The sequence below is a fragment of the Brienomyrus brachyistius genome, chromosome 22 (genome assembly GCF_023856365.1).
Source record: "Brienomyrus brachyistius isolate T26 chromosome 22, BBRACH_0.4, whole genome shotgun sequence".
NCBI classification, from domain to species: domain Eukaryota; kingdom Metazoa; phylum Chordata; class Actinopteri; order Osteoglossiformes; family Mormyridae; genus Brienomyrus; species Brienomyrus brachyistius.
In genome coordinates this window covers 2,242,155-2,269,050 of record NC_064554.1, presented here as the reverse complement: position 1 = coordinate 2,269,050, position 26,896 = coordinate 2,242,155, and the positions used below count along the sequence as shown (strand labels likewise).

The 26,896-nt window shown below is 46.8% G+C and overlaps 1 protein-coding gene across 1 annotated transcript in view; it reads right to left on the bottom strand.

Moving 5' to 3' along the window:
- Nucleotides 1-3,471: 3,471 nt before the first annotated feature.
- The window catches only part of LOC125718368 (ubiquitin carboxyl-terminal hydrolase 43-like), a 39,226-nt gene continuing 15,801 nt past the window's right edge, over nt 3,472-26,896 (bottom strand). The window contains exons 4-15 of the mRNA XM_048992188.1: nt 21,857-21,949; nt 18,070-18,205; nt 17,610-17,754; nt 14,790-14,952; nt 13,529-13,640; nt 12,342-12,445; nt 9,251-9,328; nt 8,674-8,791; nt 7,047-7,356; nt 6,810-6,968; nt 6,534-6,695; nt 3,472-5,935 (exon numbers count right to left, since the gene is read on the bottom strand). Of these exons, the coding sequence (XP_048848145.1) occupies nt 5,130-5,935; nt 6,534-6,695; nt 6,810-6,968; nt 7,047-7,356; nt 8,674-8,791; nt 9,251-9,328; nt 12,342-12,445; nt 13,529-13,640; nt 14,790-14,952; nt 17,610-17,754; nt 18,070-18,205; nt 21,857-21,949 (2,386 nt within the window). The 3' untranslated portion in view covers nt 3,472-5,129. The remainder of the gene's footprint in view (nt 5,936-6,533; nt 6,696-6,809; nt 6,969-7,046; nt 7,357-8,673; nt 8,792-9,250; nt 9,329-12,341; nt 12,446-13,528; nt 13,641-14,789; nt 14,953-17,609; nt 17,755-18,069; nt 18,206-21,856; nt 21,950-26,896) is intronic.

Here is a 26,896-nt window from a genome sequence, read left to right as displayed (position 1 = left end):
TAATGTTAGTAATAAAAGTTATCATAATAAAAATGTAAATAATAAAAATAATAAAACCGTGTTTTCAAATATACAAGCTGCTTCTGAAAGTGCAAACTGGAACGATGCAGGCAAATAATTCCCCAAAAATGTCCCTGAAAATTACGGAAAGTGAAATAAATCTGCAGAAATGTGTATGTTCACATTGTAACACTCAGTCACAGCTCACAAATCTGAAAACACAGGAACGTCAATTCTCCTCATTTCAGAAGAACATAAATCTGGTTATATTTTTGGTCAGTAACAAGACCTGAGACACTGTTAGTTGGCCATTTCTCTGTGACGGAGCTCTGCTTAACATTGTACGCAGACTTAAGAACCCTCCTCTAGCGATTAAGAGTTATTTGCTTAGACACAAAGAGAGGTTCCTGAGGTGGTCCAAACTCCCATGGCAACAGAGAGGCTTGGAGCGTTCAGGACCACGCTTCGACATTTCCTTGGCACACACCTGTAGATTAATATTATATGCATTAATTATTGCCCTCTCTATTGCTTTCAGACTTCATTAACTTCAGCTCTTGTCAGTAAAATTGCTGTATATCATTTAATGATGAAAATCAGTTCAATAAACAGACAAGAGTCCAAAATGAGGATGTGGCTGGTTAAAGGTTTCAGTGTGAAGCATTTAACTTAGCGATTTTGACGATATATTTTAAGCAGATGAACACTTCTAAATTCTTCTTTGTTTTTACTTCTTTCAGTGAGAGCCTAGTTTTCAGTGTCAGATTCCGCTAATCTTTGGTAAGTAAATGGAAAGATACCCCGTAAGTATTATTGAACGAACAGAATCCAAGTCCAGGAATATTCCATGAGCCTGGAGTAGAATCTGGGATGATGGATGAATACGTGAAGCTGCATAAGAAGATATACTGAGGTGGAGAGGAAAGATTTTGGCTTTAAGGAGGATATGAGTCAAAAAAGCCATAACCGCTAAAATACAGGCCTGTTTATAAACGGCCACAGAACAGGGAGCTAAGATGCAGGTGATGCTATTTATAGTAACCAGTCAACATCAAAAGCAGAAAAACTGCATTCCATGCACTTGAGGATGAAAGGGATTCTGGCACTGTTGCAATTTTCTTAATGCTCATATGCTTTTGTTTTGAACAATCTCTTTCCCTGACACTCGTATGACCACAACTGGTATCCGGGTAACATATCAAATATCTGCACCAGACAGGGTCTGAGAAAGAGCAAACTGTGCCAGACACCCAAATGTCATTACTTTCACAGCGAAACTTAGAAAGTAAAGGTCACACACAAGAAGTTTTCCTTCATTTTTGACTGTCTGTGGAAGGAAGCTACGAGCGCTTCACGAGGAACAAAACGGGAACAGAAACCATTTTTATCACTCAAAATGAGAACTGAAAAGTATTACGAGGGTTACTAGGCAGCCCAAATAATACAAATATTCATTGCCTCATGATTCCAGAGCTGCCGACTTTGCTCAGCTGGCTGGCGTGAGATCGTCAGTCCGAAACAAGTCTGCACACCCATGCAGCCTCATTTATATGTATGTGAGTTTTATTACCTTGCAAATAGTCTGTAGGTTTTGCAAACTGTTTCAACGCCTTCGATGTGGCACATTTTAGGTTTATAATGGAATAATATAGATTTGACGTAAGATTTCTTGCGTGAGCGTGTGAGTCTGATAGCTTGATTGTCACATCAGATGCATGAGTTGGTAGCCCCGTGTTTCAAACCAGCGGCCAGTTCTAGTCCATTGTTTCCAAAACTTCCTTTCCAATAATCAGGTAGAGAGATAATATTAATTATGAATACAAGCCCTTGCAGACTGTGGATTTTTATTGTTGCACGCTCCTTTGGTAATGACAGCTGAGTGAATCGTAACCCACTGCGCCTCTTTGGGACTATACTATACGGAGCAGCAGAGACTCGGGAGGACAGGGGGACTGTTTTAACATGTAGCTTTAGAACTGAATATATACTGTATGACCTCTTTATTAGCAAAATCAAGGCTAATAAGGATATTACCCCAGTTAAGCGGTAATATGGGGAGTTTCTGTTTCAAAGTTTAGCTGTGACTCCCTCTGACTGCAACTGAATATTCTGACTCTTCCGACAATCCAGACACATTAATATTCTCTAAGGAAATTTAAATTAATGTATATCTCGGCAGAGCACCAGAGCCATATTTAAGTACAAAATGCCAGGAACCATCTACAGAAGAGCCTCGTAATTGTGAAGATGAATTCATTCAGACAGGAGAAAATAGTCGTGATGGACTGTTTCAGAAAATTGTGTACCGAGACACCACTTCTCTACAGAAACAGTGTTGCACAACCAAATTCATAATGTATCTAAATAGAAAAAAAACAGCACCTTCAATCTACTTCCTGTCTTCCGGAAAAGTCTCATATAACTTTTCCTTTGTGTGTGTTTCGTATATACTTGTTCACATGCACGCCTCTGAACCCTTTCGCCTCGCTTTCTGTCTGCGACTGAGATGGACGCCGCGGGGACAGAGACTCCTGCGGGGAACTCATTAGTTTTCCGGGGGGAAGGGTAATCCAGTACCGGCGCCGTTTTATTCTGAAATGTGTTCTGCGAGACAGCCATTGATCTGCTGGAGCTATACCGCTGCCAAGCGGCACCTTGCTGTCGTGCAGCGAGTGTTGCTGAAAAATGAGAACACGAAGAAGACGAGAGACGCAAATAAATAACATGTTTCTGAGCCGCAGATAAGAACTCGGCCTGAGACAGGATGGTGCAGGAGGACGTGTCAAGTGAACGAAACACGGCTCAATTAGTTCAGCATCAACAGCCAAAGCCAGTCCTGTTGCTCTGGCTCATTTTTTACGAGATCTGTATCATGTTTACCTAAAGTATCACGAAGCCGGATTTCGTGCATAGCCGGATAACATATCGGATTTAAGGTTCCCCGGTTTAAACAGAATATCCATCCATCCATTTTCCAAACCGCTTATCCTACTGCGTCGCGGTGGGAGGGGGGTCCGGAGCCTATCCCGGAAGCAATGGGCACGAGGCAGGGAACAACCCAGGATGGGGGGCCAGCCCATCGCAGGTTAAATAGAATATCTTCGTTCACTTATATTTAGCCCAAACTGCCTTAAATGCGGATAAGCAAGAAATCCTGTTTCGTGATACAGCACCTCGCTTGCAAGGTGGAAGCTGTAAATGTTCAAGCACTTAGGGTCCTGGGTGGGTATTTGCGCCCAAGACTGCAGATACCTTCTCAGTTTTAGTGCCATGCTGCCACCTGCAGGTCAAGTAGTGCATTCATTATGACAAAATATGTTTCTAGGTCAGTTACCATAATGATTGTAATATTACAGCGACAATCACTATTAGTAGCAGCAATGGTAGTTATAAAGCTTTATATATTTTTTTAAAGTGCATACAGTGAATAACTGCATACGGAGCTTGAGTTTCACAATTTGTACACAGATGTTCTGACAAACGATGTGTTTTATTGACAAGTAATAAGAAGAAAACTGCACACGCAGCAGCATATTTGGCACGAGCATCGCCTCTGCATTGTGACAGGGTTTGCTGCACGAACTCCACCAGAGAGTGTCACTGGAATGAGAACTGCAGCTCCACACACAGAGCCACTGCGCTGCAGTGAGGGCCCATTGCCTGTGACAGAAAATCAAGATTGCAGCCACAGAATGGTTAAAGTCCATCTGTGTCACGTCTGTGTTCCCACATGCTGTTTTTACCATCACAGGTGTAACGTCATATGATATCCATCCAGGACAGGTTATATGTAATAACAGAAAACATTACAAATATTACACCTAAAAGATTGGCTGTGAATGAAGCAATTAAAGGTGGAGGAAATTAAACTGTTAACTTGGATATTTTGTGCTTCTTTTGTTGTAAAGTGATATTCCCAGTACCACTAGTCAGCAGAGAATTAGTCTAGAAATTGTCTGCATATGAGCTGTATTCCAGTGAAGGTGATCCTGTCTTTCTGAGGTCACCGTGTCACTGCTTCCTGCTAAAAGCATACTGCTGCCCTTATCTTAATCAGTACTATACTATTTAATAATCCAGCATCATCCTTCTAACTCAACTTCATCAGCTACATTCGGAGGTCACGCTCTCACACTCCTCTAGGAACGTTCGCTTGAATCGCCGACTCGACAATCCCCTCGTTGTGTCAAATAACCGCCGCTGCCACTCACAATTCCCGTTACGGGCCTCTTGTGATTCGGACGTGATCCTATGTGGCTGAATCTGAGGAGGGGATGCGGCGGCCTGCCCTCACGTGAGAGAGCAGGCACAGGCAAATGGCCAATTGGAGCTTTACTTAGACAAAAATGTCCTGAGGGCAGAACGAAAAATGATTGGTTCAGAGAGATAACCAATCAGATTGTAGAGCAGGTTGAGTCCAAGCAACTAGAGGAGGTGGGACCAACTAATCATTTTTTGTTCTGCGCTCAGAACATTTCTGTGTAAATAAAATTCCCACAAACAACTGAATGTTTCTAACCACCAGTGCTTGGGGAAAGTGCCATACACACAAATATAAATACCTCTTTGTCCAGCACAAGGAAATTCTTTAAGCTTTGATGGTTTGTTTCTAAAACTGCAGCTCTGAATCCGATCATTCACCTCCTCCTCCCTTCCATTTTTTTAAAAACTGGAAGTAGCTGAACGAAATTTTTCATTAGAAATGACACTGTTGAAAGTGACGGCAAGCAATGAAAAGCAATCTGCAGTAAACAATGGCTTTTTCATCGCTTACAATCTGCAGTTTCTTTAGTCAGTGTGTACCAGTGTTCTGTTACAGTGTGTACCAGTGTTCTGAGATCCTCAGCTCCGCTGTCATGAAAAAGAGAACAAAAGGAATTCCATTGAGATGCGTTAATCTTAAACATACATCCTGAATTTCCATAACACATAAGTAAAATGTTCATGTGACACCTCTACAATGGCCTCTGACCTGGCTGACCTTTAACCCCAATGACCTCAGCCATCACTGCAGCCTGTACCTGTGAGCATCCAGCAGTCTCTGTGTGGTCACTCTCTGGAGAAGCTTTGGGGGAGGGGGGGGTTCTGGTCTATGTGAAATGGATCTGGCAGACTAGGACAGGATGTCACTAAAAGATGGACTCGGGAACTGGCCTCTTCCGGCCCAGCGAGGTGGAGGAGTAGCATGTCGTGTTTAAGGCGGTGTGAGTGGGGCTTTCTGCCATCGGGACCTGGGGGAGTAGTCTTCGCACGGCTGGAACTGAGCGGGCTTGGATGCTGGAGGGGCTGTGGGAAGGGAGGACGTCCCCATCCCCCAGGACTCTGTTTTCCTTGTCGCCCACCACCCCACCCTCGGGGTCCCTCCTCAGGAAACCCAGGTGGATGAAAGACCGCCGGCCCTCCAGACTCCTTGCCACCAACACTTTACTGCCCCTCCCCTCCTCGAGAGGCAGGGTTGAGGGCTGCTCGCTACGCCCCCCCACTCTCTTATCCATTGGCCCTGATTGGCTGTTGGACCGGCTCCTGAAGGGATCCCAGCCAAGGGGAGGGGTGGGGCTGGGGATGGGCCCCACACTAGAGCCCCTCCAGGATGGGGAAACTTGAGCCCCACCCTGCACCTGAACGCTCTTTAGGGTCACGCCCCCTGCTGGGGCACCTTCGCTGCACCTGTCGGCGGAGTCCCGACGCCGGGGAGAGTCTGGGAGCGTCTTTTCCTTCCACAGAGGAATGATGGGTTCCTGGGTGCACCGCGGCCGCCGGCCAGACTCGAGGTACTCCACCAGTTGCCCTGTGCACGGTCTGCGGTTCCCCCTGGAGCCCAGAGACCAGCGTAGGGGCAGCACTTTGCTCAGACCTTCCCTGGCCTTGGGGGGCGTCCTCAAGCTCGCACTCCGGCCCTGGGCCTCCAGCACGATTGACTTTTCCAAAGATTCTCCTATAGCAAAAGTGATGGTGGTGTTACATTCCACTCATGAAGCTAACAGCCAATTATAGAATGGCAAATATTAGCATGCCAATCAGAGAACAGTAATTAACATTAAGGAACCAATCACACTGCCTGCAGTGAAGACAGCGGGTTTCTCAATACGCATACCCTGCTTGTGTTTGCATTACTGAAGACCTGTTCCAATACTCAAGAACAGAAGTACAAAGGGTGGTAAAAATTCCCAGATGTCGTTCTTGTCCCGGCTCAAATGTCAAAGATGTATTGGTTATATTCTTGCCGAATGAAGCCTATCCCATGATTCATTGCTCCCCAAGTTTGTTTTTGGGAGGCAAGTTAGCAAGACCGGTCTTGCCAAGGCCACAAGTATGATCTTTGGGTTCTTGGCATTGAGAAACACCCGAAGTCTGAGGATCCTTATGATCTTCTGTATTCCAGAATTACACAGACTTAATATGTAATCAATACAACTCATTAATCATTGATCTTATTGAATAGATCACTGTAGCTACTACTGAAATGACAACTATAAAGAGGAAACTTTGTGTACTGAGCCTGAATGACACAGGATACCGTGGTGAGGACTCGCCTGTTTGCTCTAGGGGGAGCTCTTCTTGGAAGACGAGGGACACGGGCGATTCAGGTGGTGCAGACGCATAGTTCATGCAAACCCTGGACACCTGGCCACCCTTCTTACCATCCTCCCCCAGGCGGGCCAGCCAGTGATCAGACAGGGATGAGCTGGTGGAGTCTAAGGTGGGAGGAGTCCAGTACAGATAATCACATGCATAGCAATACCCACTGAACGATCCACCTGCCACACAAAGTCCCGAGCCAATCAGAATGAGCCCTCCAGAAAACCCACCTCTAACAGAGCAGCTGGCAGACCAGGGTGGGATGGCGTTGCGTCTCTGGTAGAAAAGGATGTAGGCATCGCGTGTGCACACCTCCGCCTCGGGCAGCAGATCCACGGCGCTGTCATCGTACCGGTACCACTTCCCATCTACCGAATTCCTGCAGTACGCTGCATGTGCGAGACACACGCCAATTACAACAGGCCAATCAAAACAATGCTTTCGGTGTGGACTCCGCCCACCCGTACCTGTGTAGTGGCCGCCATGCATGCCCCCATGGTGGTTGCAGACCGCGTAGAGGTCGTACAGGAACTCCGGAGAAGGTGTCTGGTCGGCCGGCGGGGCGCAGCCGCCCCGCCGCTCCACGTGGGGCGCGGTGTCCAAACCGGCCATTGGGAAGCGGACCAGAGCGGGCAGCTTGTGCCGCCGGCCTCCCGCCTGCCGGAATCGCTTCAGATGTAGCACCAGGATGTCGGGCAGCGTCCACAAGCTCACCTGCACCGTGCCCTGCTGCAGCCGCTGGCAGTGGGGGCACCTCCAGGCATCATCGGGCGCCAGCTTCCCAGGGCGGCCCGCAGAGAACAAACGGCGATTCATCCAAGAGCAACCAGCCCCTTCTACACTATCAGTCAAGTGATTGTGCACACACTGACATTTTCTACATTTGCATGTTACTCACTTTTACTAATAATACACTCGATATTCTTTGCTAACAAATAAATTCACAGAATGTTCACCATTTGAGTACCTTTATTAGCATGAAAATCTCATATCTTTGATTAATCAAAATAATCTCCTCTAGCAGTTATAATAATATATATTTGACTAAGCCATCACCACATAACCAGTTAATTGGATGTCAGATATGCACTTTCTAGGCTGTCCGAGGTTGTTCTAGTTACATACTCTTTCCATGGCATAAAGGAAACTTGTTTTATTTGACTTGTATTTCCATTTATAGCCCGCTACGTGTCCGCAGAGGCAACCTGCTAAATGTCTACAGAGGCAGCCTGCTATGTGTCTACAGAGACAGCCCGCTACGTGTCCATGGAGGGAGCCTGCTAAATGTCTACAGAGGCAGCCTGCTATGTGTCTGTAGAGGCAGCCTGCTACATGTCTACAGAGGCAACCTGCTACATGCCCGTGGAGGCAGCCTGCTACATGTCTACAGAGGCAGCCTGCTACATGCCCGTGGAGGCAGCCTGCTACATGTCTACAGAGGCAGCCTGCTATGTGTCCATAGAGGTAGCCTGCTACATGTCTACAGAGGCAACCTGCTACATGCCCGTGGAGGCAGCCTGCTACATGTCTACAGAGGCAGCCTGCTACATGCCCGTGGAGGCAGCCTGCTACATGTCTACAGAGGCAGCCTGCTATGTGTCCGTAGAGGCAGCCTGCTACATGTCTACAGAGGCAACCTGCTACATGCCCGTGGAGGCAGCCTGCTACATGTCTACAGAGGCAGCCTGCTACATGCCCGTGGAGGCAGCCTGCTACATGTCTACAGAGGCAGCCTGCTATGTGTCCGTGGAGGCAGCCTGCTACATGTCTACAGAGGCAGCCCGCTACGTGTCCATGGAGGCAGCCCACTACGTGTCAACAGAGGCAGCCCGCTACATGTCCGTTGAGGCAGTCTGCTATGTGTCTACGGAGGCAGTCTGCTATGTGTCTACGGAGGCAGTCTGCTATGTGTCTATAGAGACAGCCTGCAATTTACTCTACTCAAGTACTTCAGTCAATTACCAAACTTAAACATTCAGCCCAGTAATTTACTGAAGCCCTCGATCGAAGTACTCAAATAAATCACCCTGATTATGGTATGGAGCGAAAGCGCTGACCCGGCGCCGTGACCCGTGGTGCCAGCCAAGCCCTCACCTGCTCCTCCTTGGTGTAGAGCTGGAAGCAGTCGTCCAGCGTGCAGCTCTGCTGCTGCTGCTGGGCCCTGACACTCTCGCAGTCCTGCACCACCTCCTCGCGGATGTTCCCGAACAGCCTGGAGGATCAAGGCCAGTCAGGCGTTGTCGTCACTCTATTATATAATATCTGTGCCCTTAAAATGCAGCCGTTTAAGGAGCCCACGGGAGTTTTACTTACACAAAAATGTTCTGAGGGCAGAAGGAAAAATTTTGATTCAAACCCTTTATTGCTGTTGCAATATACCATGTCACTAGTCACAAATACCAGCGAAAAGCAGGATTGAATGATGGAAGAAAATGACTGGTTGAATGATTGAAGAAAATGACTGGTTCAGAGAGATAACTAATCACATGGTAGAGGAGGTGGGTCCAAGCAACTAGAACCAGTACGACCAACTAATCAGATATCTTGGTCCCACCTCTACAATCTGATCAGAAAGATTTTCTCCCTGAATGAAACATTTTTCTTTCTGCCCTCTGAAGATTTTTGTGTAAGTAAAACTCCCACGAGTGTTTAAGGGGTGGCAGTGGCTCACCTCTCCTTCATCCTGTGGTCCCATTCAATAATGAGCTTCACGTGGGGGGGGCCCCCTGGTCCACAGAACCTAAGGACCCTAGGAAAAGAATGGGGGTCATGAGAAAGGACCCTACAGGCAGGCATCTCCTCAATGTAAAAACATGTCACTATTGCTACACACAGGAAAACATTTAAAATACTGTAACCGTTGTTATGGTCTCAGTTCTTCTAAGCTGAGCACAGTGTAACTAAGACAAATGCAAAGGTTCCTCCTTTACAGGAATCACAGGACAGTGCTGAAGTGCCAACCTGCGATTTAACACAGGAAAAAGGAGGATTAAAATGACCACAAGGTGGCAGCATTCTAGAGGGAATACAATACAATGGCACGTGTGCTTTATGGACATAAAAACAGGAGGAAACGTAGGTGTTTAATTGTCTACCCAAATCTCATTGTCTTATTATTACTTCCTGCTGACCATCTGAAAAGTATGACAAAGGTAACATTAAAAGATAAGAACTGCAAACCAGGGCACAGAGTCAGATTCATTTTGACAGGCGATCTCGTCACCATAATTGCCTTTGTCTCTCAAGAGATTTAAACTCAGGCAGGAATAATTCTGGGACGTGGGAGGGATTTAGGATTTATGCCAGCTCTTCTTGAATGTCAGCAAAAGGACTGGAGGGAGGGAAAAGGGCGAAGGGGAAAAAAAAAAGCCGTTTCTGTGTGTGTCGAGCCCCCGGTGCTGTAAATTCTCGTGAATGGCTCTGCGTTAAAGTGTCCCAGGCAGACTCCCATTCTGAATAGAAGGCTGTACTTCAGCAAATCAATACCCGTTTGTTTTAAAAGTGGAATCTTCACAAAACTATGCTGAGGACTGTGCTCTTGCGTGGTCTGTGGATGACTTGACAATACATTACTTAATTGCTTGGCGAAGCATCTTTCTGAAAGGTACGAGGAGAAGTTCTCTGTCCCGGTACGCAGACCTGTAACCCCTGGGCCACAGGCCCAGGCCCTAAGTCACAGCATCATCTGTGGCTCCCTGGGTTATCCAATCACAATCAGTCCTTTCATCCATCATAAACATCCCACACATCTCCTCTGACTATGCAGGCATGGCCATGTTTAAATATGCACCGCTTGGAGGAAAACCACTCATTTTAAGGCCATCTCTGCTTCCTCAGTGCTGCTTCTCTCCTGCTGCCATTTCAGCTAGTTTTCGTCAAAGGTGGGAAATGGTGTGTTTTCACCAACGTGCTCAGCAAAAAACTGCTCAGACACTGCAAGGTCTCAGGCTGCGTTTATTTACCGGGCATCTTCTGTTGTGTGTGGCGGATAAACAGGTTGAAGTGGGAACTTCATCAGCTCAATCTAGTCCCTTGTAACACAATCTAGCATATACACTATATGGACAAAGGTACTGGGACACCTGGCCATTATACCCACAGGAACTTTTATGACATCCCATTATAAATCCATAGGCATCAATATGGAGCTGGTCTCCCCTTTGCAGCTATAACAGCTGCCTCTTTTCTGGGAAGGCTTTCCACAAGATTTTGGATTTGGTCTGTGGGCATTTTTGCCCATTCATCCAGAAGAGCATTTGTGAGGTCAGGCACTGATGTTGGATGCGCATATCAAGACATTCTGGACAATTCTATGCTTCCAACCTTGTGGGAACAGTTTGGGGAAGGAAGGTCCTTTTCTGTTCCAGCATGACTGTGCCCCAGTGCACAAAGCAAGGTTCATAAAGACCTGGTTGGGTAAGTTTGGTGTGGAAGAACTTGACTGGCCTGCACAGAGCCCTGACTTCAACCCCACTGAACACCTTTGGGATGGAGATTGCGAGCCAGGCCTTCACGTCCAACATCAGTGCCTGACCTTGCAAATGCTTCTCTGGATGAATGGGCAAAAATTCCCACAGACATACTCCAAAATCTTCCCAGAAGAGAAGCAGCTGTTATTAATGCAAAGGGAAGACTAGCTTTGTATTGATGTCTATGTATTTAGAATGAGATGTCATTAAAGTTCCTCTGGGTGAAATGGCCAGGCATCCCAATACTTTTGTCCATACAGTGTATCTAGCGACCAGCACAGAACTGTGTGCTGTTGCCCTTTGAAGGATCAGCGGGGGGCTTCCGCCAATTCTAGCTGAGATTTGTACCACTACGATGCTGATCCCAGAGGCACCAGATAGAGGGGGAAAGCAAGTTACGTTGCAAAGATCGCCCACAGATCACATCCTCGCAGACCGTCTGGGCGAGCGGTTCTCCGCGAGCCGTAAATCTCGGCCAAGGCACACATCGGCTCTGGACCGGCTCCATGACGGAAAGGCTTCGGAAGGCTTAAGGAATCAGGCGGCAGAATCAGCTGACCGCTTGTGCCCAAGCCTTAGCTGCTGTCCCGTGAGAATCGTCATCAACAAATATTGACTCAATCTGCTTGATCAAGATGAGGTCATATACAGCTTGTCAGAAGAGAGCTGGGGTTTGGGTTGGGTAATTCACATGCTGGTAACTTGTACAAACGCGTATTTGCTCAGAACATCTCTGGGTCTTATATATAATGCTGCTGTACTAACCATAGGCAATTTGCTTAACCTCTCTTAGATCGGTAGGCATTGGTCAGCTAGTGAAATGGCACTTAGTCATTACAAGGCCAGACAATGGAATTTCTTTTCAATGTCCCAAGTATTATTATATTTTAAGTCCTTGCAAAAAACTGTTCTCGTCAGCTTTCACGTAATTTATGCAATCTGCACGTTCTTATTCTTAATATCTGTTTTTAAATGTTTTATGTACTTTTGATTTCATTTTCAATTTCCATATTTTAGGTCCATTGAACTGTACGCATTTTATTTATTTCATTTTCTGTAAAAGAACTTTGAACGACCTCTGTGTATCAAAATGTGCCGTACAAATGAAGTTGGCTTGACAGTTAAGCTTCTGTAACATATCCAGCAGCATAAATGAGGAAGAATGAAGGACCTTTGGAAACTGTAGGCAGCTCTGCAACAGAAACCAGCAAAGGAAAACTGTGGACAGGATAACCAGTTACTGGTATCCACTCAGAATTAATCCAGCTGGAGTGAAGGTGATGCCGACCTCACCTGTCCACCACTGGGTGGTAGAGTGGACGTCTGTCCTGGGGGGACAGGTAGCTTTGAGACATGGAGGCCCCCACCACCCGTATCCGGAACAGCATGCCCCCGGCCTGTGGGGCACACGCAGACATGCGAGCAGCTCAGTGCCTGGGGGGGAGGAGATCGTCAAGGAAAGTGTAGAGCATGTGGGTGTGGCCAAGAATGACCAATGAGATCCCAGCGATCTCAGAGCTGAATTACCCAACAGGAAGAGGCCTTAAACCTATAAGCCGTTCAGACAGAAGGCTGCTAGTGCCGACCAGGAAGCAGAAGAGAGCAGAATGGCGGTGGAGGTTAGGGTCAGTGCTTCCTGAACGCCTGGCCCTCGCAGAGCAGGCCCACCCCTGCTGCCCTTCTGCATTCAGGGCTTCACATCAAAGCCGGCAGGCTGTGAGAGTCCCTGCCAGGGAGCCAGGTGGCAGCATCTGCTCTTCGATGCAGGAACCGGCTAAGCACAGACTCTGCTCTCTGCAGCCAAGTCGGCACAGTCCAAATCGGCCCTCTGTGACCTCTCTGCGGCATGCACTGAATTTAGGTCAAGGTCTTGGCTCTTCCCAGTCTCATCTGTCCCCTCATTTACACACCGCCATTAATGTTGTTTATTATAATTTAATCTCTTTGTACCATAAAGAAAACCTGCTTACTGAGAGGGAAGTCATATATAAACTGATAGCACTAGGACCTGGGAGACGACACCTGGCTTAGGGAGGTTACAGAGCCCCGCCTTCCTGGAACAATTAGCAAAATCAAAGAAGCTCATTGGCGGAGGCCTTCTTGTTCGTTTGTAAACATCGGTGTCAATACTTCTCATTTAGTATCACCCACTAAATATGTCTGAAGTTTGGGTTATTTAGTTTTATTTATTAAGAATGAAAAGATAAAAAAAAATAAAAAATCACACACGCACACATCGCTTCATCAAATCATTAGCACTCACATCACGTTCAGTCCGATATACCGGAATGTCACAGCGTCAGAGAGCCCGCCACAGCAAGCCCGCCGCAGCGAGCCCGCCGCAGAGAGCCCGCCACAGGCCTGCTTGTCACTGCAGGCTGGTGTTCCCAAAACAGCTCCTGAACCTCGCACCCAAATTATACTGCATAGAACTGCTGAGAGTAAAATCTGTCAGCAGGAAAGCCAGAGGGACGGCCTACCAGCGTCTGGGCACCACGGATCATCAGGTACGAGAGCCGGCTGAGGATGGTCTGCTGGAGCTGCTCCCAGGACACGCCGCGGTCCTCGCGCATGAGGAACGGGGGTCCAAACCTGCGGCAAGGGGGTGGGGGGGGGGGCGTGACTTTGCCAAAGTGCATATAAATGGCTTCACATACAACAGAGCTATAGTTAGAGACAAATGATACCAACGGGGACTAAACAGATACTGGCGATCAGACAAGAATCAGAAGGGAAGAATAGGGACAGCGTTTCCCTGCCAACCGGAACCGGCAGCGTGCGATTTCGAGTCCCGTAGCCCTGAAAGTCAAACTTCTGAGATGGACAGTCTGCGGCAATCAACCTTTTTTACAAGGCGAGCTACTTTTACAAATAAAATACTCTGACCAGCTATTGAATCACTACGCTATATTTGCTGACCAGAGGGAGTCCCCCTTGGTAGATTTTGCCAATAGGGGGGTTTGGAAATTGCATCTCGATCGACTATAAATGTCTTGGCAATCGGCCACTGCTTTACAGGGTCTTACTGGCGTGACCCTTTCAGTAGGTGCTTATAATGAGTCACAGTAGTAAATTGCTAAGTAACAAAATAATAATGATAACAAACACCAATCAACTGTATTGGGAATAAAGTACCTTATCCATAGTGATGTCAACTGAACCTGGTCCCACATTCCTATTGGCTGAAACAAATGGATGCACTAGACTGCATAAGTGCACAGCTCATTCCAAGAAATACTTTCGTCCCACGGGAACACAAACATAAAAAGATGAGTATCGGAGGACACACATAATAATACAGAATTTAAAGTGCTCTTCTTAAAAGGGATTTACTGGGGTTCCGTTTCGGATCGATTTCCCCAATAACTTCTGATTTATCTTCCTCTTTCTTCTACCTTTTTCCACTATCGAGGCAAATAAATGAATTTCTCTGACATATTAAAGAAAAAAAAAATCAGTCCTACAGTTGTGACCAGTAAAGATAAGATGAAAACAAATAAATGTGACGCGCTTCAGGCTTCTTAATTCATTTTCTGCCATAAAGTCTTGAAATTATTCTGGGTAACGTTCCATTTTAAATTGAAGGTATTCTCTGATGCCGATGAAAAGTAACCAGGCTCGTCTGGATTTTAAATATTATCAGATAAAAGGGCCTCGGAGCGTCTATCACAAGCACACATGCGCTGGTATAAAAGCTGGAGACAAACCCAGCAACCTAAATGCCAGCGACCCTGCAGTTACCTGACAGCCTGCTGACCCACACCGGCTGCGTTACACACCAGCAGGATGACCTTCACAGAGGGCACCTGGTTCAGGAACTCAGACGACAGGGTGCCGAGGGGAGGTAACCGTTGACCCCCGGGGCCGGCGGAGTAAGGTGATGATGGGAGGCTATGGTGATACCCTAGAAGGCGGAACGTAAGAATCAGTTACGATTCATTCATTGTACAGAAGCTCCAAGCGATTGAAGGGTAAAACCGGGGGTGTCAAACTCCAGTCCTGGGAGGGGGGGGGGGGAAGAGCCCTGTGTAGCTAAAGTTCTTTCCCGGTTCCACCACAAATGATTCAGCTCAAGAGCTGTGTGGTAATTAGCACAAGGACCTGAATCAGGTGTGTTAAAAATGTGCCGGGCTCCGGCCCCCCAGGACTGCAGTTTGACAACCTTGGGTTAGACAGTCCCTGGAGCAATTGAGGGTTAATCATGTAAGTAAATTATGGGAATATTCAAAACCAGCTAATACAACCTACTGGACCACCTTAAATGGGTTGAGACTTCAACCCCCAAACCCCACCCCCCTAATGCTCAACCCAAAGCTATGCACTTGGGGTTAAGGGTCTTGCTTGAAAATCACTTTACCATCTCTGGGACTTCAGCTAACAACCTTCCGATTACATGCACAGAGTTCTAACCCACTAAGCCAGATGCAGCCCCCATCTTCAGGGGAAACCTGTCTGTCCGCCATGTTCTGTTTAGAGGAGGAGCGAGCCTTAAAGGGTTAAGGTGGGTTTGCTGCCATCGGGAAAGTTTCTGACTCATCATACGCCACCTTGAGGCCACCAGCAGTATTTCTGTCACATCCCATAAGGAGCCCAGATTGGAGACTCTATCAGTAAGAGAGAAGCAGGTTCGGATCTGATAGCGGTTGGCGACGCGCCGCCCCATCTCCTCATGGGACCGTGATCGCCGGCTTCTTTTTATATCGCGGCAGCTGAACGCTCGCTCCCTGGCAGGTGTGAGTGCCTCTGCCGAAATCCGGCATCTCGATCCGAGCTCCGGGCCGACTCCAACGGTCGTGCCAGCAGCCAGCTGCATGATAACCCAACTGCAAACAGACTGCGCAGACGCACAGGAGGAATCAGGCTCACGGAGACATTACTCACTCTCAGGACGGTCTCACGCTGTGGGGGGGGGAGTGGGGGGGGCATGAGGCTGACAGAACTCTGCATGTAACCATCACGAATCGGCAACCCTGCTGGCTGCGGCAGGAAGCGTCTCAGAGTCCCTACTGCCCAAGACGACCTTGACACACAGCATTGACCTCTAAATAACAGTCATGATTAACAGTGTTTCGAGGGAGAGCTACAAGCCTGTGTTAAATAATAAGCTGTGTCTGGGAATAACAGCATCAGACAGGCTGTAGGTATGATAATTCAGATGAATAAATCTCCCCGACGAGGAAAAGCACGATGTACATGTGTTGATAGACCTCTGACCAGATCCCAGGGAGAAGACTGGTATCGCTGTCACTTTATGTGTGAACGCAAAAAAAAATAAAATAAAAAAAAAAACAAACAAACTCAAAGTTAAGAAGCAGAATTCACCACAGGCCAGCTGGGGAATTGAATCTTTGAACGGGGGGGTGGGGGTGGGGGCGATACTGAACAAATTATCACAGGCAATCATACACGGCTGTTATGCTCAAAGGCGCTTTGGACGTCACCGCAGCAACGAGCCGGACGAGGGCCACATGCGTTCGATTGTCAGGAAGACGTGAGCTTCAAGCAACTCATTATTTTATTTTATGGCTTTTATGAAATCTGCCGTTTCATCTGAAAACAGAAGATGATGAATGAGCAGTATAACGGCTTTCATAAGAACCGTTGCCTTCTATCCAGCGTGTCACAAAATAATAATAATTTTAAACACAGTCAGCCTGCTTGTTAGCAGAAACGGCAGTGTGTTATGGGAAGTAAATGCATTGGTCTGGCCATGAAAGTCATCTCACAATGTAAAATTACCATTCTGCTTTTTCTCAGTGAAAATTACAAAAAAAACAGGATATATTCCAGGTGCTTTTCTAATGTGTTAGCAAGTATCCAGTCTGAATAATGCAGAATACCATGGTACTGGGACAGAGAACATCTGTTTGTAAGCTTCACAGCAGAAGCTCTCAAAAGACCAAAGAACCTTGCCTGAGATTTCTTCTCCTTTAAGAACTGACTTCCTGACTTTGGCAATGCAATTCGAGAGGAATGGGGTATGCAGCATACAATTAACACCTCTGGACAAAAAAAGCAGATATATAGAAAGACGAGCTTACACATTGATTCATCCAATAACTGTAACTGCTTATCCTGAGGTGGAGATTTCAGGTCCAGAGAGTACAAATCCAGACCAAGATTTTGTTTCAACCAACCAGTTGAGTACTCTGTGACTCTTTATACTTAACTGGTTGGTTGAAACAAAATCTTGGTCCGGATTTGTACTCTCTGGAATTAAAATCTCCACTTCTGTGCTTATGTTACTCAAGGGTTATGGGGGGTCAGGAGCTCATCCCACCCCAGGATGGGGTGCCCTTGCTCATTCAGGAGATGCTTTTATTCTGAGTGACATACAGTTGAGAAATGAGGGTCATCCCATTCCCAATCAGCCAACTACAGGATTTGAACCAGCAACCTTCTGGTCAGAGGCACATCATCCTCCAGGCATGAGCATGGAACTGAATTTGATGCCAGTGACTACTGAAGGTCAGTCCTGGTTATAAACCGTGGTACCACCGTCCCAGAACTCATTGTCAAAAATTAAAAATGGAAAGAGCTTGGATGAGTTCCTATGACTACCTGAGAACTGTAAGAGACCCCCCTTCCAGTAGAGGGGCGGAGCTTGAAAGGCGTAAATGATATCGGTCTCTACGACGCTGGTCAAGTCCTCGTCGTCGAAAAAGGAGCGGTGGAACCCCGTGGAGTAAACCTCTGTGAGAATTACCTGTGGGGGGGCGGAGGGGGGGGGACACTGTTATAACACAATCCTGTCATTATACAACAGGACACAACCTGCTTCTGCAGCAGCACAATAGCAATAATTTGAGGCATGCATCAAAACATTGGTAGCTTTGCTGAAATGACTCATGTCATCAATGATACGGCAGATACTGTACTTTGTGTTCAGGGAAAAGGGGGCCAGTTTCTCATTGGCCTTAATCAGATTCAATCCCTCATGCTGGAGCAATTCAAAGCGCCAGAAAATCTCTGGCCACCAGGGGGCAGCAACACTGGGCTCTTAAGTCGCCACCTCTCCTACCTGGTCTGGGGAGAGCTTGCCCTCATCAGCCACCATCCTGCGCAGGCAAGCAATCGGGCCAGACAGCGGCACTTCCAGGCCGACCCGCAAGAATCGCTGGGCCTTGGTGCTGAAGACCAATGTGATGTACAGAGGCCTGCGGACAGTGAGATGTATAAGGAAATCTGTGCATATCTACATACACCAGGGGTGTCCAATCTTATCCGGTGTATATGTGGGTTTTTAGGATAACCTTTAGGTCAGCTGTTCACACCCAGGTGTGAGGACTCTTCAGCCAATCAGTCCTCTAATTAGTAATCTAATTAGGGAGTTGCAGTGAAAACCTGCACACACACTGGTCCTTTGCGGATAAGCTTGGCCACCCCTGACATACACGCATTAGCGCTTGTCACTCTGTGTTTTACCAGCATTGGATTTCATTAGTTTTCGAAAGGCGTGTAGCATTTCTGATGATGATCAATCTACACCAGAGTTTCCCAACCCAGTTCTTGGGGACCCTCAGACAGTCCACATTTTGGCTCCCTTCCAACTCACGGCCAATAAAAAACACCGAATACCTGGTTCTCTGGCCACACAGACAACAAAAACGTGGACTGTCTGGGGAACCTCGGGGACTGGATTGGAAAAACACTGGTTTACACACTGTCATTATACCGCGCTTGGTCTCTGTGGCCACACAAGGCCAGATGCCATGGTTTACTGGATTTCTGGGAGAAAATGGGACATGAGAAATTCATTGGACATGGATTTAGGTACCATGCCACTGAACCACTGACCAGGTCGGTGGAAGCACAGAGGGCTTATTGGAGTAAATCAACCAGGACCGATGCCCCCTACTCCCCCTCCCCCCCCCCCCCGCCCCAGATCCCTCTCGATTGTCCATCAGCAAAGACGATATTCCCTCTTTTTTGTAACTGTGACCAACTCTCATCTCAGGAGATATTCTGCTATCGCACCCTAGAGCAAACTTAACTTGAATGGGCTCTGTGGAAATATCTATTAACACATACAAAATAAGTAGTACATTTCTTTGGATGAAACAAGGTAAGGGGCCATATTAATTACAATCTTTTTACAGATTGTTTGAACCAAGTCAGCATTGCGGGAAGCAAACCACAGCCTGATAGTTTCTCGTTTTCACTGCAGGGCTGTTTAGTCGCAGTGATAATCGGTATCCCAGGTTACAGCTCCGGCTCGGTTAAACTGCTCAGCACCAGGGAGCACAGAAATTCACACCTTCACAGTCCCCTCCGTTAATAGACTAAGAGCACAGGTTGCGGCTCATTGGCTGTGCCCACTGATGCAGGCATTCCTGATTCATATTAACGGGCCGCTTTGTTTTCGAACGACCGATACTATCAGACAGAAGCGTCCCAACCCTCATTACCGTCACATTGTTAAAAGCCACTAATACACCCTGACGAACTGCAGTTGCACCCTTGAGCGTAGCGCTTACTGTAACCCGAATGGTAAATATCGAGGTTCTTGTTTAAAAGCTTCCTCTAAGCACGCAGCATTATGTGGATAAGCTGCCCTGATGGTGTCTTGATGACGAACGTTGTAGTTGCCACGGTGTTTCTCTTGCTTCCCTCAGACCTAGGGATGTGTCATGGTCCTGTAAGGGCCCTGAGGACCTGCCTTTTGGGGCCCCCTTGTTAACCGGAGGGGGATGATGGGTAATTTGTGCTGTATATGTCAAAGGACCCTTGCGGTCATCACTTGCTGTATATACAAAGGGTCTAGGTGGTCAATTTGTGTCATATATAAAGGTTAAAGTATATGAATGTTGTGACTGACAGCCAATAGTGCTCTAAGGCCGCGTCTCCGAATCCGGTCCCTGAGGACCCACAGCCGATCGACCTTTTTGCTCCCTCTGAGCCTGAGACCTGGGCTGCTCCAAAATCCAGCCATGCTCAACCCTGTAACACCACTGCAGCTTTAGTGATTCAACCCCGCATGACAGTAATCATGAGTGGCTTTCTGCTTGGGGGGGCATAACTCAATCTGTCAGCTGTGGCTCTCCACACCTGCATGTCCCGCATTTCAGACGGGCAGAGGGAAGAGGTCCCTCAGACACAGGGGTGCAGAAACATGCACATTGCCTCTCAACAGAAGTAAGGAGTTCTCAAGACGTGCGTGATACACCCACACACACATGTAGAGCAAGGTGCCAATTAAAATGTAGTTCTAAGCTCTCTGAGGCCTGGGGCTACCAAACCTCAGGTACAGGACCGTAAGTAGTGTGATGAATAAGGTGCAAGTCCTGTGATCACATGATTCATGGCTCAAACGCTAGGAGGGTAACATCTGTTCTAGTCTTAAAAACAGTATTTAAAGTGAATAAACTTGAAGCACATTTGTGATCTATGTGTCCTTAACTGCCTTAAATAAGGAGACCTTTCTCTATTCTCCCGTCACCAACAGGAATGTCTCTTTGTCCCTTTGTTGTTGACTCGACTTGACTTATGAATAGGACTCATTTGAACCCTCACTGTCTCAGCATTCCGAACGGCGCTTTAGGAAACCCGGAGATCTGATGCCCAAACAAGGAAAAAAAAAACACCTAAGGAGAATGGGGCGACCGAGAGGCCAGGATCTCCTCAGTGGTGCTCCAGCTGTGTTGAGAGAACGTGCTACGTGATCGGGGTATAAATGACCCCCAGCTTCACACTGACGGCTGGGGCTCTGGGGTTTCCCCCTCACTGGACGCTGGACCGCTGCCATTGCCTGGAGGACCTTATGTTGCCCTTTGGAAGCGCTCGGTGATGAACTGCCAATTTAACCCCCACCACTAGCTACAGCCGCTCAGAATAGGCGCTCCACCTATCTGGCTGAGGCAGCATTACACTTGTACACAGTAGCTTCTCTAGCTGCTGCACTGTGGTCTTCATTTAATTACTCTCCTACCGTAACATTGGATGCCTTAACTGCGGTGCTGTAACTCCAGCTCTCCATAGAGTAGAGGAGTACAGTGCTCCTGAATCTTCCCACAGCAATACTCCAGCATTCTAGATCCTTGTATGAGATGACGTTTGGGATACTGATATAAAAGTGTCTAATTACTTTGCATGTATACTTATCCCCAACCTGTTGTATACTGCCTAGATTATAGAACTGTACCATCCATCCATCCATCCATTTTCCAAACTGCTTATCCTACTGGGTCACGGGGGGTCCGGAGCCTATCCCGGAAGCAATGGGCACGAGGCAGGGAACAACCCAGGATGGGGGGCCAGCCCATCGCAGAGCACACTTATACACCATTCGCTCATATATGCACTCCTACGGGCAATTTAGCAACTCCAATTAGCCTCAGCATGTTTTTGGACTGTGGGGGGAAACCGGAGCACCGGGAGGAAACCCCACGACGACATGGGGAGAACATGCAAACTCCACACACATGTGACCCAGGCGGAGACTCGAACCCGGGTCTCAGAGGCAACAGTGCTAACCACTGCACCACCATGCCGCCCTGTACCTATACAATGTAAATTCTATTTAAAAACAGTACAGTAGCCGTTACAATGTTACAATTTTCTCTATAACGAATACTATAGTACAGTACACAAGTAGCGAGTGCAGTTCCGCCACCAACCAGTGCTAAATAACATTTCTGGTGCTGGCCAGCGGATGTTTGAACATTCAGCGTGCTGACGCACACCATGCTCATGCGGTCTGCATGCCAGTTTCAAAGTGGTTTCTTTATATATTCATTTTATGTATATAAACCGCGATCATTCAAAACCACATTATGAAAACCTATGTCAGATGTGTGCTGACTACGTACCTGGTCTGCTGCAGAGGGATTGGGAGGGAAATGCAGAGGAAGGGGTCGAAGGTGTTGCTCTGTTTAAGGCAGTGAGGGCACGTCAGGCAGGACCTGAGGAGATACAATCAGGAGCACGTAGGCAGAGAGCCAAGGACCATGTTTGCTCTGTTTGCTCTGCCGTTCACTTGCCGATTTCATAAACACTGAATTCCTTAACACTGAATTGTCTCATGTTACATGTGTTCAAACGCAGCAGTCCTTCGAATGCTTACGCTACATCCCAAAACCGTTTTCTGACGGCTCCCTCGCTCCCTTCCCTGATGACTTGCTGACTAAAGTTGAAAGTTCATGAAGCTAACGAGGGAATGAATGAGTGAGTGAGTGAGGAAGGTAGTGTGGACAAAAAAGCAGTATCGGGACACACTTTCATCTTCGATGACTTACTGTGCTCCGCCTGTATGTATAAGTCAGCATTGATGTAGAAGCTTTTCTGCTACCTCGTGCATGACTGTCACCAATGGCTCTTAATGACTAAGGTATCGGAATAGCACTTCGACATCAAGAAACCGGAAAACCTTCTGGGGTGCAGGAAAGGTAGCGAGGCAGGGTGGCACAAATAAGGGTTTTGTAATGCAGCCTTTGTCTAGCCAACAGATATGTGACTCCAGAAAAAAAACAAACAAGAGAAAATAAAAATAAATGTTGATAGAAAACCCTCCGTGATGGGGGACTTGACAGGAAGAATTCCCCATGAATGACAGCAAGAGACTCCCGTTCCTCTATGAGCACCTCGGGGCCGGACACTTAGGCTTCATCCTGGCGTGTTCACACAACACTGCATTCTCACTTTGTCTGCTGTAAACAAGAGTCGCAGGAAAGAGGCTGCCAGAATCCATCTACTGATCCACACCGCCCGCTCAAGCAGAAAGGAAACCAAACGGTCCATTTACATGATTCATAAACGCACAAACCTAACTCAGTCACTGGAAAAAAAAAAAAGATGTTCTCATCTTAGGCAAGGGGCTTCCAGGCTTTTGACGACCGCGGATGGCATACACTGTGCAAGTTCTTCATGGGGTGGTAAAATCCATCAGCTGGGAGGGGGTTCAGATTGAGTGATGAGCCGGATTTAGTCGTGAAGCTTTTATTTTTTTTCCAGATGCAATCAGCACGCACAAACATCAGGGGTCATGAAGGAGGCCTGAAAATGTATAGCTTATTTAGGGAAATTAAGCAACCACACACAGTATCAGTAGTGTGAAATCCCTGACCTAGAGTGTTTTAATGAGAAGAAATAGCCCAGCTGTCTGATATTATCCATGTGTCTGAAATACATTTTGAGGGGCACCATGGAGAGCCTCCCTGTGGCTGACCATCCCAAAAACAGCCCAGAAGAAAAGCAGAAATTCACTTGCTTGTCACCTAATGGGTCTTGAGAATCTCCTCAATCACTGTGTTTCGTCTTCCATTCTCCTTTGATGATGGAGTGATGAGGTCTGAATCACTTGCCTCATTGACAGACAGCTGAAGATTCAACTGTCTGTCCTCAATGTCCGGGGGGGGGGGGGGGGGGGGCAAAAGGAGGAGCAGAGCTAAATCGAAGGCCAGCTGTTTAGGCGTGTTTCCACAAAGCTCCTTAGTCACTGGGAGGTGGGGGGGGGGGGGGGGGTTTGCGTGGGGTGGATTAGCGAGCTTGGGACCTGCAGAGCTGCTTCTGAACCTGGCAATGCTGAAGTCTCCACTGGAGCCTGGAATAACGGCTCAGATGGAGCAGCGCTTGGATCAAAGGCTGTGTCTACCCAGAAGACATGAGGCTCCGGGAAAAAATAAGGACAAATAAAAGTAATTGCTATCCAGAAGCGGAGAAGAATTTAAGTAAACAAGCCAGATACCCAGAAGGTGCAGGTAAGCGGATGACGTCTCCACTTGGCGTCAAGTCAACAGCTGGAATGGTCTCCTTAGCTGGGGACTGGAGCCCAAGAGCCTGATCCTGATCCTGCTGCCTGGACATTCTGCTCTGCAGCTGTCACTGAACAGGTTCTTTTCCAGGACCCATTTTGCAGTAATAATCTGAAACAGCAAACTGTCAGGCCCCCATCGGCACATCAGCTCATCGTGTCTCATGAACAGGGGCTGACTTCTGTTACTAAGCAAGCACAGTGAATCACGACGTGATACAGTCATCGTCGCCATCGCAGGCTCACATCTCTGTAACCCTGAATTAGCTACCAGCGCCATAAAACAAAGCATAATGAGATATAACCTGACAGCGGCTGCTTGATCAGGAAACAGTCAATATTTCTCTTTGCAAAGACGAAGAACCTCAAGTTACAGTTCAGCCAAAAGCGTAAAACAACAGAAGAAGTGTCTGTTCCCCCGATATGGAGAAAAGGCTGCATGGGGGTCTACCAGATGCGTGCTCATTGAGCCACTGAAGTCAGACAGAGAAGAATCATCATCAGCAAACAAGAGTGCGGCATGTCTGAAACACCAGTCTGGGATTGGGTGGGTACCAACCCTGTTAAGTGCTTATTACATTGGTCTGCCTCCATAAACCGTCACCTGGTGCACCTCCGGACGTATCCAGCAGGGGGCGCCATGACGGAAACGTGACAGAGCGCCGGGTTTTACCGGCAACTCCAATCAGCGGCGAGTCGGAGGAGCGACAGGCTGCAGCCTCTCTGGCCCGGCAGCTTGGCTCCAAATAACATTTAGAAACAACAGAGAGGCATTTCTGGGGAGCCTAGCGCTATGGTTACTGCGGAACGTTCTGGAACATCCCGCGTAATTCCTCTTTCAGCCTGTATCGCGGCCCAGCATGGACACACGGAACGAGCCCACGAAGCATCTGTGCTACAGACTGTCTTCTTCACACCCCTCCCATTTGGGCTGCATTTTACAGGAAAAAATACAGCAGTAGTATAGCAATCAGGGCGGCACAGAGCTTGTTAGAATGGAATCAGCCACCGTAAGGAAAGCAAGCAGATATTTCGAAACTCACTAGAACCTGACTCACAGCACATAATTGGTTTAAAAGTACATGTGGAGAAAGCAGCCACAAAGATACATGCTCTCTTTCACTGAAAACGCAGGAAAATCTGTCCATGCAGCATAAAATGCGATTTATTGAATTATAACTGAGCACCCCATCTACAAAATAATTACAAAATGCGCATATGGCGATAGTTATAATATCAGTTACCTGTAAGGCAAACGCCGCTGAATACGGGGCACCTAGCAGATGGATGGTCATAGAAAGTTGTTTTTTTGTTTGGGAATCACTTGACGCCAGGGAGACTCTCATATGTTTGCATGATGAATAAGCCCAAAATGAGAGTTTATACATGGTTTTGCTCTGGGACAAACTGAGACCGTGTAATTATAAGATTCCAACATTTACACTAAACAACGAGATACTGGCATTCATTAGTAAATTATATCTGGTAGCTAAAAGTGAACCTATGTATACAGTGCTCACAGAAAACCTTGGAACTGAAAAATGTTCAAACAATGTATTGGTTTGAAACAAATGTCCATTGATAAGCAATGTTCAACACATCAGCATATATCTTACACAAAGTGTCATACTTTCTTTGACTCATTTGGTTCTGTTTTTGCCGTTTTGCTATTAATGGTAATTGTAGTCACTGGCTCCCAGAGGGATACTAGTTTTATGTCACTGCAAAGGTGTTACTAATTAAAAAGCACCCAGTGAGACTGTTTGTCAATGAACTGTCAATGAACTCAGAGCAGCTCTTTTAGAGTCATAATTTGGGCCTCATATATATGTATATATATATATATATATACACACACACACACACACACACACACACACACACACACACACAGACACAGACGCTCCTCTACTTACAAATGAAATACGTTATGAATGGCCGTTCGTAAGTTGAAATGTTCGTAAATCGTTATTCAACATCATTTTAAGGGTATACGCAAGTACAAAGAACTAGGACGCAGGGAGTCCGCATGTTATGCTGCTGTGTGGCGGGAGTAGTGGCCAGAAGTCGTACTGGGCGGAATTGGCGTGCAGAAAAAAAAATTGATGTTGCGGACAGGAAACGGGAGCCCAATGAACACAATTTGGACTTACAGTCCTCTTTGTTTGTATGTCTGAAAGTCCGTACGTTGGAAGTACGTAAGTAGAGGAACGTCGGTATATAGTATACAAAAAAATAAGATCGTGATTTTGTTATGAAACCAATAAATCTGCAGTATTCTTACTGAATTAAACAAGCCATCCAAGACTTTCTGTGCGAATTGTATAAAAAGCTGAATTTACTAGTTACATCCTCAGACTTTACTTCGCTAATACTAAGAGTGCTGTTGTTCTTTCTGTGCCCCTATACCCACTCAAAATATTAAGTTCATTGACATTGGGGGAGAAAAAAACAGGTTTGTTGATGATAATGATAATGCTGACATAATGATGATGCTGCTGTCGGTGACAAAGATGGAAATTACACTGTCACGATCGCGATGACGGTAATGATAGTTATAGTCACGATCGCGATGACGGTAATGATAATTATAGCGTTAGCGATGAGCATAACAATTTTGGGGATTAGAACGTCATTAGTCATCGCAGTGATGATGGTACAGGTGGCGATCTGTCACTAGGTACCTTCTCACCACATTCTTCCTTGGGATCATGTCAGCTTTTAGTCTGCTGCAACCAAACGTACCGACACAGTGCGCTTCAAACAGTTTGCAGCTATTGACGTGAAAGTATGTCTCAAGTATATTTTCCGTCAGGCCTTGTCATTTTTAATGTCTCCGATTGATAATTACCATGGCGGCTGGAATGAAATAAGTAGACTATTCTCTCTTCTTTCAATGTATATTTCCCCACAAAAGGAACAGTCACTTCCATATTGTATAAAGTACATATAGAACCTGAAACTGTCATCCAAGCAAACAGAAGAGGATATTAAAATAACTTGAAGGGGCAACAGAGAAGAAAAAACCTGCCAATTTGTGCTGTTCTAAATTAGGAACCCTAACCAGCGAAAGTTACACAACGGAATGCACTGAGCGCTA